The sequence below is a fragment of the Dioscorea cayenensis genome, chromosome 19 (assembly GCF_009730915.1).
Source record: "Dioscorea cayenensis subsp. rotundata cultivar TDr96_F1 chromosome 19, TDr96_F1_v2_PseudoChromosome.rev07_lg8_w22 25.fasta, whole genome shotgun sequence".
NCBI lineage: Eukaryota > Viridiplantae > Streptophyta > Magnoliopsida > Dioscoreales > Dioscoreaceae > Dioscorea > Dioscorea cayenensis.
The window spans coordinates 6546738-6562962 of record NC_052489.1 but is presented as its reverse complement, the minus strand read 5'-3'; the positions used below and the strand labels follow the sequence as shown (position 1 = coordinate 6562962).

Below are 16225 nucleotides of genomic sequence, written 5' to 3'. Positions count from 1 at the left end.
CCATTGATAATGTACTCCGTAATCCCATTTCCTTGCTAAGTCAGGTTTTTTCACGCTGTTTAGTAAGATGAGTATAAAAAATAATAATATTACAAAAAAAAAAAAACATTTGTTACCAGTAACATATTTGTCAAAAAAAAATGTCAAATAAATAAATAAGCCAACATGTTTTTATGACAAAAACCATTAAAACAAAATTTAAAAAAAGTGCATAGGTTATCCTTGTAGATCGAAACCCTTCAATATATATATATATATATACTCATCTGTTACAAGTCCCTCCCTACCCACTCTTCAGCTTATCTTTAATTCTAAAATATTATTTATGGATTATTTTGCATCCAAGCGTTCCATACAACTCCAAAAGTAAAACCGCCATTCTTCTGTCGAAAAAGTACTTCAGTAAAAAGTAATTTAGAAAATAACATTCTAGAAAAATAGCACCCTCAGGCAATAATGCAATATCCTCCCCAATTTTAAGCTGAAAATACATTTGCATGATGGTGAGATTCTGGCATTGAACACAAATTACACACTCAATTAGTCACTTAAAACACTAAATTTTCTGTCCATCTTCGGTCGATGTCATTTACCACACAAGAGCTAGTCATTGAGAAAGGCACAAAGAGCTGATCAACAACAATGGTGGCATCTGATTTCCAATGCAGCATCATCAATCACTTCGAGTATGCATGAAAATAGTACATAGCCAAATCAGGAAGATTATAAACTTAAATTCAGTGATGTATATGTCTAACCGGCTCATTATCTGAGCTAATAGTAATGATGATAGCTTCAAATATGTGAAAGGATACAAACTGCAGGAATAATCATCATATGTTTCGCCAATGACAAATGGCCACATCTTCAAAGATAATCCTTGGGACTTCCGTGCATACTTTACTCTGGTCCCTGAACCATAAAAGAACATATAAGCTTCAAGCTGAATGTAATCGTATAAAAGAACAAGGTAAGTGCTTGCTTAGATAATCAAGAACATTCTTACATTGCAGAGGCAAATCGAGAAAATCACACTTACATGGTTCACATATTTTTTAGGGTTGTCAATGAGCAAGGGTGGCATGGACCTACACAAATTTAACATAATCACTATTGAATTTTTTTGGGGTAATTGTGGATGTTAGCATAGATAACAAAATTTACTCTTTATGCATTAATTAAAAAAAATATTTGTAAAATTTACAAGAAAATTATAAATTATGCACGGAAGAAGCAAACCAAACATATTACTTGGGCCCGATTCAACCTAGCAGCTTCAGCTCATCAGATAAGAGACTCGGGCATATATATTCAAATTCATATTTACCAAATTAAACAATATGGGGCTATTAGTTACTCTAATATGCCTATTTTCATATGCACTAATCTACTTTTTAATTAGCTATATTGCAAACAAACTAAACAAATTAAGTTATGACACCATGTTATATGCAAACTAAAAAAATCTAGACTTGATTAAACATAAAAACTTAAACTTTTTGGGTTAAATTGAACACATAATTGAGACTATTAGTTACACTTATACGTCCCTAGTACATGCTAATTTATTTTAAATTAACTAAGTTACAACCATACTGAAAAAACCAAGCTTTGATGTCATGTTATCCAAACTTGATCTTACCCAAAAGCTCAAACTATCTCTTAAAGTTGGTATCTAGATTTATCTTAGTTCGCAAAAGAAATTTGCAAGTAAATCTGGAATAGATGTTGTTAAGAATAGAATATTTTCTTTCTATCTGATCCTTTCCTAGTTACGTTGCTAATTATGGTTTTCCCATTTGTATTTCTATTCCTATTATGTACTCTTGTGCTTTTTATATATAAGGAAGGGCACACAATCAATACAATTCAATTTTTTCCTTTCACACATGGTACCAGAGCAGGTTAAATCCTAAGTTCTTTGTGCCTGATATATCCAACATCCTTTCTTCTTCTCCTTATTTCTTTTTCACCTATTTTTTGCCCTAAGGACTGCCACCAGACACTCGTCGCCAAGAGGGGCTACCACTAAGCCCAGGGGCCACTGCCAGGCATCAAGCAACCGATAGAGGCTCGCCGCTGTACCCCCAGAGGCTGGCTTGCGCCGAGCTTCTTCCCTAATGACTTTCTTCTTCTTTGCTGCTTGTGTGACCAACAGGATAATTTGAGGCACTTGTTTATCATTCTTTTGAGTCAATGCTGGCTAATTCTTTATCCTCATTGACAGCTACTTCTCATGGTAACTTTGTGGAGAAAATCGTCATCACAAGCACCACTTCTCAAATGCAGGGTACTCTGATTGAGATTGATAGTACTTTCTTTTATGGGCCAATTCGTTTGAACGCTTCATGGGATCGTATAAGATGAAATATATTCTCCGAAAGGAAGTTTCGACTGTGAAGTTGGAAGACTGGGATGCAGATAATTATTTGTTAGCCACATGTATATTAAATAGCATTAAGGAATCCATCGCCAAACAAGTTGTCTCATTCTTTGGCATTGAAGACGTGGGACATGCTTCATGAAATTCTTTCACATAAGAGCAACATTGCAACACTTTACAAGGTTATCAATAAGATTCACACATTCAAGAAGAAAACTCACTAGCTGAGTGTTACGGATTCCTAAAAAATATATGGGATGAGCAGGATACCTATCATCCTATTCCAGATGTGGCTGAGATGATGAAACAGTGAGAGGTTATCTTGTATATTCAAATTCTTTCTACTCTTGGACACGAGTAACATGCCACAAAGGATCAATTGATGACTCTAGAAAAGATTTCTACACCAGCACAAATATATGCACACCTGACTCGACTGGAGATTTCGAGCATGTGTTTTAAGTAGATATGTCTGCTATGGCAACAAAATTCTGCTCCTAGAAGCGGATGTGGGGGGTGGGGGTTCCTTAGGCGGAGGAGAGGATGGCAAAATTCTGTTCCTAGAAGCTAACGAGATCGTGGAGGTCCGTTCTATGAAAATTGTCATAGGACGCATCACAATTCAGATTGGTGTTTATTAAGCATAGATATCCTACCAGCCAACATCCTCCTAGAGTAAACCAAACTTCCCGAACTTAGATAATCATGCAAATAACTAGGTCATTATTTCTACACCAGCACAGATATATGCATGCTCAACTAGAGATTTTAAGCATTTGAATTAAGTAGACATGTTTGATATGGTAACAACTAGAGGTCGTGGATGTGGGGGATCCTCAGGCAGGGGGAGAGAGGACAGCAAAATTCTGCTCCTAGAAGTGGACAAGATTGTGGAGGTCTGTTCTGTGAAAATTGACATAGAACGAATCACAATTTAGATCGGTGTTTCTTAAGCATAGATATCCTACTAGCCAACATCCTCCTAGAGTAAACCAAACTTTTCAAACTTAGATGATCATGCAAGCAACTAGGTCACTAATTCTAGAGAGTAGTATGATCGACTTCGAGTTTAGTCACAAGAGATAAACTCTAGCCTATTTCATACTATATCTTCTATTGGAGCATCGGTTGTGCATCAGGTAACCATGCCCATTCCACTAATTCTCATGCTTCTGAATGGATTACAAATTCTGGTGCTTCCTCTCACATCATTGGCAATGCCTCTGTTTTTGAGTCACTGCAATTTTTATCTAAACCCTTTAATGTACGTGTTGTTGATTGTTCTTCATCCCCATTGTTGGTCTTTGAAGTGTATCTTTTACTGATTCTGTCTCTTACTAATGTCTTACATGCACCTAAGTTTGCTCTCAACTTTCTTTCTATAAGTCAAACAATAAAAACTTTGAACTGCTGAGCAATTTTTTACAAGTCTTTGTTCTCCAGGTTCTTCAAACAATGAAGCATCTTGGTAAAGGCTTTGAGTGAGATGGGCCCTATTATCTTACCCTTCCTTCACAGACCATACGCAATATTATTGCCCTTTATAGTAGCATCTTCAGCTGGGTCATCCTAGTGTCACAGTACTGCAACGTCAGTTTCTTGACTTGTCTCATATTGAGTTCTTTTAAGTGTGAGGCCTGTCAACTAGGCAAGCACCACAAGTCATCGCTTTCATCCAGAATAATTAAAAGGGAGTCTACCCCCTTCATCATGATTTATGGGGACCATGTCAAATTAAAAGTGTCAAGGATTTTTGGTATTTTCTAAATTTGGTTGATGATTGTTCTTGGGTTTCTTTGGTCTATATGATGAAAGAAAACTCTGCAACTCTCGTTCTAATCAAGAATTTCTTTCAAAATATAAAAACTCAATTTTCTGCTTTTATCCAAGTGTTCTGAAGTGACAATGGCATTGAGTTTGTGAATAATTATTTGTCTGCCTTCTTTCAATCACTTGATATATTACATCAAACCTCGTGGGTTAAAACCTCACAGCAAACTGGGGTTGTTAAATGAAAATTACATCATCTATTGAATGTAGCTTGCACCATCATGTTACAAGTGAATGCCACGTTATCTTAATGGTGTGATGTTGTCTTAACTATAGCTCTTATAAATAGTCTCGTCATCCATGCTTGGGGAGAAAGTTCCATACTCCATCTTGTTCTTAAAAGATCTTGTTTGTGTACCTCCTGAGGATTTTGGTGGTGTTTGCTTTGTACACCTTTTCCCGGTGGACAAGTTGGCTCTTTTGGCATGGAGATTAATCTAAGATTCTTGGGAATACAAATCAGGGAATATGTTATTCTCATCTTTGCTATGAAATTTATAAAATTACTCCCAGGAATACATTATTCCTATAATTAATGGCTTTCTATATTCCCATGGGAGGTTGGAGGTTGGGCATAAGATATTCCAATAGCAGAGGAAAAAACTTACAAAAATAAAATGACAAAAAAAAACCTCCAATTGTTGTGTAAGAAAGATTCTTTGTAATACCCAAGGCAGAAGGTTTTCTACCCCAAAAAAATTTACTAATCGATCACATTAAATTGTAGTTTTTGTAATATTGCGCTGGCCTCCTCTTCTCACCTACCCCCACATCACCACCTCCGCCACCATTACGTATTTGTATTTATTAAGCACAAGGAACATTTTCTAAACCCCTCCCAACTAAGGAACCACTCACTACGCTAGAGCATCTCATTCTTCCTACTAATCCTGCTTCATCAATTGAAGGCAAGCCTCAAGTATCATATCTTACTTCTTTTGATTTAGACGTTCCTATCACTCTTCGGAAAACTCATCAATTTTGTGCAAAGTATGCTTTATCTAATGTTATGTCCTTTGATCATTAATCCGTTTTTGCTCAATAATTCTTTTTCTCTTGATAGTTAGCAAATCTTAGAAGACATGTCAAGGCTTTACAACATCCTTCTTAGAAGGCTGCATTGGAAAAGGAAATGCCACCTTGCAATCCAAAAGGACATGGGAATTCGTTGACCAATCCCCAGGTGCAGCAGTTGTGGGGTGTCGATGGGTGTTGTTTACCCTCAAATACCTGCCAGATGACTCTGTTGACTGTTACAAGCTTGCTTAGTGGCCAAAGGCTTTACACAAACCTATGATGTTGATTATTTTGAAACTTTTTCTCTAGTGACTTGTCTAAGTTCCGTGCATATTTCACTGTCAATTGCAGTTAACTACAGTTAATAGGTGTACCAACTTGATATAAAAAATGTGTCTCTATGGTAATTTTCAGGAAGAAGTGTATATGAAACAGTCTCCTGGTTTCATTATTCAAAGGGAATGTACCGAGTTTTGCAAACTCCATAAAGCAATATATGGATTGAAACAGAGTCCACGGGCATGGTTTGAATGGTTTAGTAAGGCAATTCATTGTGTTTACTCGTTTCTCTTCTGATGACTCAGTTTTTATTTAGCATCATTCCACTGGTTTGATAATTCTCTGTTTATGTGGATGATATTTTGTTGATTGGAAATAACCAAGATGGCATCATTACAACCAAAACTTTTCAGGATTCTCAGTTTGTTACCCAGGATCTTGAACTGTCCATTACTTTTTTGGGATAGAAGTAAACCATACTAATGGAGGTCTTATTCTTTTCCAAAGAAAGTATGTCCTAGATCTACCTCGTGATACTAGTATGATTAATGCAAGCCTGGGCTATTTCGTTAGATCCTATGGTGCCACTTTGTGATTGTAACTATCCATAACTACAAGATGTTACTCATTATTGAGCAAATTGCTTTATCTCACCGGCATTAGACCTAATATTTCTCTTGTAGTTGGTAACTTCAATCAATTTATGCATCAGCCTAGAGAGGCCCATTGGGTTGGTGTTTGTCATACTTTCAGAAATAGGTTCTCAGACATTTAAAGCCCTCCCTTTTGCAAGGGGCTTCATTTCCAACATCATGGGCATTTTCATGTATGGGTTGTTCAAATGCTGATTATACCATAGCTCATGAGAATCACAGTTCTACAACTAGTCTTGTACCTTTGTTGGTGATAATTTGGTTACTTGATGTAGCAAAAAAAAAAAATTTGGTCCCCCGATCCAGTGCTAAATCAGAATATAGAGCAATGCTCCATACCACGTGCAAGTTGCTCTAAGTGATATCCATACTTTAGGCCTTTGGCATCCTTACTCTCTCACCTGATGTATTGTGATAATAAGACACAACACTTATCGCAAATAATCCTGTCTTTCATGAGCAGTGCTAAATCAGAATATAGAGCAGTGCCCCATACCACGTGTTGTACATAAAAATTGTGTTATTATCACCATGCATTTAGCTAGTGATCCATCATTAATCATGCATTTTCTTAGCCTTTGTAAAAATTTCCCCTTCCTTTCTTGTACAAACTACTCCTTTTAGTTATTTTGTTTGTAGAAGGCTGGAGCTAACCAAGAAACTCTGTAGACTAAGGACCAACTTCTCTAAGGCACACCACTCATCTGTGGTCTGTAAAGTTAACTGGGGCCCAATTCCTGTCACTGGCTATAAAAAGGCATCAAGAAGGGTTTTGCGAGAGGAAAAAAAGAGAAGGAATAGAAGGATGGCGGCTGGAGAGTGGGAAAAGGACCTTCTCAAGACTCTAAAAAGGGGCTGAAAAAGGAGAAGAGGACTGGAGGACTAAAGACCAGATCTTTGTGGACAACTTCCAAGCCCAATTGTGCTGTGTTTTTGCATAACTTTTATTCTTCCGATATTCCTTCGTAATTGAAACATGGAAATGTAAGACTTCTCCTTGGGTTTAAGATTAGCCTAAAGTAGTGATTGTTTGATGTATTGTTACTTTTGTATAGATCTTTTGTGCTTAAAGGTAGATTTCTTTGAGTTGACTTTTGATTCAAGTAAGCATAGCTTGTGAGTGTGAAAGTCTTGGTTGCTTTATCTTAGAGATCAAGGTTAACTGAAAGGTTAGTCACGGTCTTGGAACCTCTTAAGTTACCCTGAACTTACTGAAAGGTAATTCTTGAGGGTTCATCATATAATCATTGATTTTATTCATGGTTTAAAAAGGCGATTGAGGCGTACGCCTCGAGGCGCGCCTCAAGGCGAGGCGGTGACGGCCTGTCTCGAGGCATACGCTTCCATGGCCGGTGGCGAAGCTTACGCCTCAACCGGGTGAGGCGCTCCGCCTCGAGGCTCGTCGCCTCGAGGCTCAAGAGGCGTACGCCCCTCAAGAAGCAACAAAAAATGGCTAAGAACTAAGGGCCAAAGGGGACGGTTGTTGCGGAGGTCGGAGAGGATGCAGGCACTGAGGTTGCGAGCCTGGCGTCTTTGAGCGGGGGCGTCTTTGAGCGGGCGCGTCTTTGAGCGGGTGATGATGGTGGCGACGGGGGCGTCTTTGAGCGGGCACGTCTTTGAGCGGATGATGATGGTGGCGACGTGGGCTAGGGTTTACAAATCAAACCATTATCAACGATTCAACGGTTGAGATTATTTAAAAATAAAAATTAATTATATAATAATATATCAAAATGTTAATAAAAATTATTAAAAATATTTATAATTTAAATAATATCAATCATTATCATTATCATTATCAATGGACGATGGAGGCTAGGGTTTTTACAAACTTATAAATTATAATCATCAAATCATTATCCATTAATTAGATTATTTTAAAAAAAAAATTAATTATATAATATATATATTAATAATATATCAAAGATGATAGTAAAAATTATAAAAATATTTAATATGTTTATAATTTAAATATTAATTTAACACTAATAATTAATATACATTAACCATTATTCTTTATTCATTATCTACAAGTTATGATTATTTAGTCTATATTATGAATTATCATTTATATTTTTCAAGTTTTTGTTGAGGCTTACGCCTCGGATCGCCTCGAGGCTTACGCCTCGCCTCATAAGAGCAAAACGCCTCAAGTACGCCTTTCGCCTTTTTAAACCTTGATTTTATTAGGGTTTTGAAAAGGTTCATCTACCACGAAAGTAGGAGATGGCCTAATCAAGATCAACTTATTATCTCTTGAAAGAGAGTGACAAGTAGTTGAGGATTATTACCCTTCAAATAATCTACCCAAACCAAGTTTAGATCCAAACACATCATTCATTGCCCTTTGTGGTGAGTTCCCAAACCTAAGTTCATCCAAATCTAAATCCTAGTCCACGCCCCTGCATCTCTGTATTCCTCATTTGTGTACTTTCTGCTACTTTGTTGTTTTTATTCTCCCATCTTTTAATTGCCTACATAGCCTATTGTTGCAATAGATTAGTAATAGCGCTTGGTCCTCGTGGAATCGATAACTTATTTACTACTTGGCAAAACCGTGCGCTTGCAGTTGTGCAACACCACGTGTGAGTTGCTCTAACTGATATCCATACTTTAGGACTTTGGCATCTTTACTCTCTCACTTGATGTATTGTGATAATAAGACAGCAACACTTATCGCAAATAATCCTGCCTTTCATGAGCAGACAAAACACATCGAGGTTGACTGTCATTTTATTAGAGATGCAGTAATTTCGGAAAGAATATCTCCATCTTACATAGCCTATAAGGATCAATTGGCAAATGTTTTCACAAAGGTTCTTCCCAGTCACCGACTAGAACTTGTTCCAAGCTAAGTATGCGTGATATGTATACACCAGCTTGAAGGGGAGTGTTAAGAATATCATATTTTCTCTGTTTGATCATTTTCTAATTATACATTTTTGTATTTTCTAATTATCGCTTTTTCCTTTTGTATTCCTATTCCTATTATGTACTCGTGCTTTTCTATATATATGAGGGCACATAATCAATCTAATTCATTTTGATCTTTCTCACAGATGAATATAACATACATAATGTAGAAAGATAACAATAAGCACATAATCATTCATGTAGTCTGGAAAATTTAAAAGCTAGAGATCCTCAGATAAACCCAGATTACTCCCAAATAAGGCAAACAAATGCTGGCCCCTGAACCTATTTTGAGAGACAAAGCAAAAAGAATAGACTTGGGAGTCGGGACAATAAAAAATGTTCAAGGATGAAATGAAGGCCTAAGAAAAGAGCTCCCATTAAGTGCTGACAATAGAAGAAAAGGGAAAAAAAAAACATAATGAACAGATGACAAAAGAGTTTCCTATAAGAAGACTACGACAATAAGAAAAAGCTACAAAACCTTACCAACAGGCCTGTAGTAGATTGTAGAAACCTTCCATCATGATGATAGCAGTATAAAAAGTTCCTCATCTGTTATTGCTCCTAACTCCATTGCTCTCTCCAATGCAGTAAGGCCGCCACAGTCACTTATAGAAGTGTGTGCACCTCTGAAAAGTAAATCAAATTAGTTATCAAAGTCCAGAATGCAATCATAACAAATTCCACTCAATTTCACAACATTTTTAACTGAAGCACATCCTCCTTCCAAATAACTTAGACACTCCATGTATTTCACCAAAACTAGAAAATAGGATGCACATTGATCTCCAGATAGTCTACATTATTTAAAACACAATTGCCAACTTATAAATTTTCTCATGTTGTGCATGAGAACCGACAACAATACAATGGGATGCTATGTTCAGATATGTTACTATGCCAACTTTAAAACATTTTTTATGAGCTTTGGTCACACCATATTTTCTCTCCAAGTTTCATATATTCCACACAATAAAATGCATAACAAAACATGGTATGACTGATTGAAAATTTCAAAACTCAAGCTAGCAAATAAAACAGGCTCTCAATATGAGCAAATCAAGGCATGTAAGTTATTTCTGAAAGGGAAACCAACTATGAATAAAGTTTCAAACTAATGACTGAAAACACATAATGACTGCAAGACAATCAGTAATACTTAATAGAAAAAAAATTTCACCTCCTTATTAAGTACTTAGCCAGGGCATCATTCCTCTTTAAGACACAATGGTGAAGGGGAGTCCTTCCATGGAAATCCTGTAAATTTATGTCAGCACCAAACTGCAGCAGCAGCTCAAGCATCACAGGATCACCCATATGACATGCTAAATGTAGGAGGCTACAGCCTTGTAAGCAATCTCCAGGTTCACCTGAACCCAGAATTTTCTCACAATTCGCTGGATCAAACTGTTTTCTGTCAGGAAATCCACTGTTAGACTGCTGTTCATCAACAGTGTGATGATCATCATTATGAACCTCATCATATAGAGTGTTAGGATTTGCATCTAATGCTACAAGCAGGCGATAAGCAGTTTGCACATCATTATTTTTGACTGCTTCCCAAATACGGACAGTGTGCATAGGCAGATCAGGTTGCACAGTTTCCTTGATAATCAGATGTTTTTCTACATACTGGCACAAGAAAAATTAACATAACATCAATTATTTGAACATCTGTAATATAACTACAAAAAATTAAAAATGATGCAAGAAAATTATACAGAACGGATTACAACTAAAGCTACAACAACATGCAATTTGCAGCAAATGACTGCCAAAGTGCCATGACTTGGGGAAAAGTTCAGAATTTTATTTTAGAAAAAAAACCATTTACATCGATGAATATGACACCTTTGTGTTATTTAATGAGGCATCAATGTGTGGTCCACTGCCTAAAGTTGTAGCAGACAACAATTGTATCTGACGGTCTTTATGATACATACTGCCTAGACTGTTGTGAGTAGGCTGGAAACAAACATAATACTGGCATTTATGCACTACAGCTTTAAGAAGGGGTGAAAGAAAAATATGGTTGGCAAAGTTATCTATGCAGATGCTTATATAACCAGTTGCCTTAAAAAGACTCACTACTTTCTGCACTACAACAGGATTGAGTTAAAAAAAACACATAAAAGTCCTTGTAACGCGGTAAAAATTATTTCAATTTTAACTTTATATGATTTTGGCTTTCACAGCAACACAAACCATATTATAAGAATAATGTGTCTATCAGATTCAAGAGCAAATAAATCCAAGAATAACTCCCAAATGCAATTTTGAATCAAACAACAGCAATTAGTATCCCTCCCTTTTATTAATTAACTCCTACTAAATCCAAGTCTTTGCCTCATTTTCAAAACGATTTTATCAGGGGAATTCTAAGATCATAAAGAAAAAGAACCATTTTCCATAGACATTGAGCATTAAATTGGTTTTAGTAAGCATTGTCAGAAAAATTCTAACAAATAATTTGGTTATAATTACCCCCAATATGTTTTCCAAGTAAAAGTACTTCTACAGTGAATAATCCAATGCTTGATGTGTCCATCTTTTTAAAGTGACAACTTTTACTGCCTGAAGCTTAACAAATTTCTCTGACAATTTAGTGGACTATGGGCAGTTGTACGGCATAGCAATAAGGGACTGCCTTCTAATGTTCTGCAAAATATTGATGGGAAAAAGATGGCCTTCATCACTGGAAAGATACAGAATCTAAACAAACTGGCAAAAGCATGAAGGTTGGATACTATGAGTATATCTATAAAGATATTTGTAAGGGTAAAAAGCTCGATGAAACATTTTACAGTTAATTGTTGAATATTTGAAAATTTTAATAACAGATCCGATCTCAAAGTTTGGGATTTAAAGGGTCAAACCATGTGTGTAGAACAAGTGAAGATAATTGAATTTCAAAGGCAACTGTAGCCATCCGTGACATCATGCTTGTTAGTTGGGATCGGTCCACCCGAAACTTAAGCTAGCAACTGTTGAGACTGACACATACTGCAACCACAGGTACATGTTCTTATATTCACCTAGTGTGGGGCTGTGTCACTCTTAACAAATGATAAGCCATACAGCTAAAGGTTTAACTAAAGTAGATGGAACATACAAACAGGAGAATTATTTGGTCAGGGTGGAAAGACAGTAGAAATAAACCAAGAGCTATCAGTAGGATGCTAACTTGAATATGTAACTATGTAAGATAAGCTTGGTTCAACTGGTTAATGTTATTAGGTGGTGAAACTAAGATACATAAAGCCCAACTCTATTATATTTAAGAAGCGGAGGATTATTATGCTTAACAATATATCAATAAGTCATTCTCCCAAAAAAATAAAAATAAAAAATAAAAAGAGCCAAGGTACTTTTTCTCCAAAACAACCATAAGCAACAAGGTGTTTTATATCGAATAAACAATTAAATGTTTTTATTACACAAGCATACCAAGCATTTATTATCCAAGAGGCCAGTTTTTTATCCTTGTCCATATGTACTCTCCTTTTATAGGCATCGTTTTGTTATATTTAGACATAGATGTTCATTAAAGCATATGTTACATAAGACTTTGTATTACGCAAGTAGAGCCTCACTGACTTAACTAGGCTTACCAGAGAGACATCAAAGGCATGAGATGGGAGAGCAGTAGAGCACTCTGAGAAAGCAAAAAAATGTGCAATGGCAACCTTACAAATCTAAGGTTTTAGGTGTGCTAGTCTGTATAACGACCTTATAAATAGGTAGAGTATGCCACGCATTAATTTCTGGCAGTTCAGACAGCAATTTTCCTGCTTTGAAAATGTGCCAAAGGCTGTGAGAGAACAGCACTTATGGGTTCCACCTTTCGTTACAAAAATAGTTTTTGTATCTGAGATCTACAGATGTTCAAATTTGATACAGATAAAACCAATCAACAGATCATTTGGTGTGAGACAGTTTAGGATTGGCCATTCAAGAGTGAATGAAAAGCAGCCAAACCATTAATAACAGACCTTTTTACTATCAATGGAATATTGGAATAGACCTTACACTGCACCAAGGGTAACAAAGAAAGAAATACTCATTTAAATTTGGTACTTAAGGATAATGATTTCATTACCATTTAGTAGAATCACAAAGCATAAATTTAGCAGAATGTTTAGACACTTCGAAACTGTCCTTAAGATTCACAAGCACAAATGGCTCCATGTGGTTCATGACTTGTACCTGGGATTCAATCTAATATCCATATGCAGAAAAGCAAAATAAAAGTCCCTCAAATACTTCACATTGAAACTATTGGGAACTCCAACTACATAATTTGTAGCTTATTAATTCAAAAATATTCAATAGAGAAAAAAATAATAATCACTTCATAACCAAGAAGAAGAAGAATTGATAATAGTTCATAATTCAGAAAACCTGGAAAGGAAAAAAAATGCAATTCATATCATTTTCCCATCAAGATAGGTATGGCATATCAAGGAGAGAGAGAGAGAGAGAACTGCACCTTGGACTGGATGTACCTCTCCTTTTCAGACAAAGGATCCTTAGGGCTTGGCTTTTTTATGGGCACCATGACTATATTCAAATCATCCATACTGCATGGTTCAATTAAATTTGATTGAAACATAATATGGAAATATATTTATTGACAAGCAAAAGAATAGCTTAAGCAAAAAAAAAAAATTTCTAGTTTAGTATCTTTTGCAATAAAATATCAATAAAATTTTCATGACTTGGTAAAAATGTTTTACACATATTTTCGCTTCATGATAAATCAGTTAAAATATTAAAATTCTAATTACTCATAAGCAAGGCCTAACTGGCATTGAGGCTATTTAACTTGTTTTGGAGTATTCAGCAAAGATGGTGGCTATGATATCCTAATAAAATTACAAAATACACATATCATAGCAATACAAATGGTTATAAAATGCTCAATAAACTAGTTCTGTTTTATGAAAATTTTGCAGCAGCAATTAAAAAGAGCATTGAAAGTTTTAAACAATGAGCTTGACCAACAGGATTTCTGCTCTCAAAAAGTGGGGAAGGGCCTAATTTAAGGCTCAGCCTGACAACTTTAATTCAGGCAGCATTGAAGGGCTGAAGTCTGCAGATTGAACCTGTGTATAGCTCTTATTATAGAAAAGAATATGCATGTCGATACAGACAAAATATTAGTCAAACAGGGAAAAAATTGCATTAGAAAGCCACATTCAATTGCCTTGAATCTCTAGCAATCCAATTTCTAGAAAGCTGCAGTATACTCATGATTTGATCTACAGTCCAGTCAGCAAATATAGCATTCACTACCTTCTTTGTTAATTTTGCATTATATAATACACTTTATTATAAATAACTTTTGCCTACTTCTAAAATTTTACCTTTCATCTTGAAGGAGCAGTAGTTCTTCCCACACAGAGTTACAGTATGTATTGCCCAAAGCACGAAATAAATCCAAAATTGTTGGCTCCCAAACTTTGACATCTAGTGTCAAAGACCGCACCTGCATATCATAGTGCAGATTAAGTGGGGTTTGGGCCATAAATAACTGAATTAAGCATCAAGTAAAGGCCACTCAGACAGCAATCCATTGAAGATTAAAAGTGACAAGTTAGAAAGCAAAATGAGAAAAACTATGTCAAAAGTATGACTCACTACATTCATATCACACAAATGAAATCCATATTGATTCAAGGGACCTTAATAATAAATGGTAATGAAACCAAAAGAAATATGCAATCCAGGAGCAGCCACAAGCACTGCAACAAGTTCAAATAAATTTTTATTCCCAGAAAAAAATGGCCAAAGCAAAACTTATCAAATTAAGATGATTCTCATAACCCACCCTGTACAAATAAATTTTTATAAAGCTCACTCCCCTTGGAAGTTGGATTTACCAAGAGTTCAGCATCAACTTCACGATGGTAAATCAAGTTGACAATGCTTCCAACGTCAGTTCATTCCCATTGTAAAGGCTTCTCAACTCTCAAGTTCTATGTCCAACTCAGAATCACTAAACAAAGCATTGATTTGGATCACAAGGTTAAGATCCATTTTTATGAAACTCACTTTGCAGAGTCAAAACACAGAAAAATAGGGAACTGATTGCTAGGAAGGCAACATAAATAGTTACAAATGTCCAGCAACTTTTAGCAATCTCAATTTAATCATGTTCACGATATTTTCCATAGCAGTAAGCGTATTTTCTTCGCACATGTATTAGCATTTGATTCAACTGTTCCAGTGCGTGTCCCCTCTAATTTTAAAGTAAACCATGTTCAAACAGTCAACTTGTTTTTGGTTATTTATAGCCATTTTAAGTGGTATTTCATGCAACCACTTTCAGTGAGTAAGACAACAACCAGATATCCTAATCACTGGAAGCTTTAGTATTTCTTGGAGATTAATTATGCTTTACACAAAAAAGATTGTGTACAAAGAGGAATTTATATCAACCAAAATGGTTAATGAGCAGGACATTGCTTGAATTCTGCTCACCAATTTTTAGTTTTAGTTGACAATCTTGACATCTTAACAGCATGAAGGGCTTATTTATGTATTTATTTATTTGATGTTTTAAATAGTTACATTATTAGTTGTGAAACAATTTTATGGGATTTGTATAGTTGTAGTCCTATACGCATGTAAATTGTATAGAAAGATTGGAGTTATAACCAATGCCTATTCAAAAGGTACCCCTTATTCATCTTCCTTCCCTACAGCTTTTCATAAAAAATCTGCCTACTAGACCTAGCCTTCCCACATTATAAAATGACTTTCTTCGTATAGGTTGCTATACAAGCACTTTGTCAAACTCAGAAAGTTTGTAATCCAGAATGAATTTGAAAGGAGGATGGGGAGAACTACATTTAGGCGTTTACACCAATGACATGCATAAGGGCCATAATGCCTTTTTTTCTATTGAACCATATAATACAACCAAGCAAGTTACTAACGCAATCTATGACAAAAGCTATTGTTGTATTCAAGATTGTTTAAAGAGAAGCTATGGAACTATTAAGACAAAAATATTGGTCGACCTGAAAGCTGCATAATTTATGCATTGCCACACCCATGTTCTTCACCCACTCTTCTACTACAAGAGAGACCCAATTCTTAAAGCATCATCAATCAACTTGCAGCAGTGTGAGAAACACACCTT

General features: G+C 35.8%; 1 protein-coding gene across 1 annotated transcript; it reads right to left on the bottom strand.

The window, feature by feature from the left end:
• Positions 1-384: 384 nt before the first annotated feature.
• Positions 385-14572, bottom strand: LOC120284013 (ADP-ribosylation factor GTPase-activating protein AGD2-like). The gene is made up of 5 exons (XM_039290840.1): positions 14445-14572; positions 13568-13658; positions 10259-10710; positions 9565-9707; positions 385-912 (listed from the first exon to the last, which is right to left on the bottom strand). The coding sequence occupies exons 1-4, from the start codon at positions 14570-14572 to the stop codon at positions 9599-9601; spliced, it is 780 nt and encodes a 259-aa protein (XP_039146774.1). The 3' UTR covers positions 385-912; positions 9565-9598.
• Positions 14573-16225: the final 1653 nt, after the last annotated feature.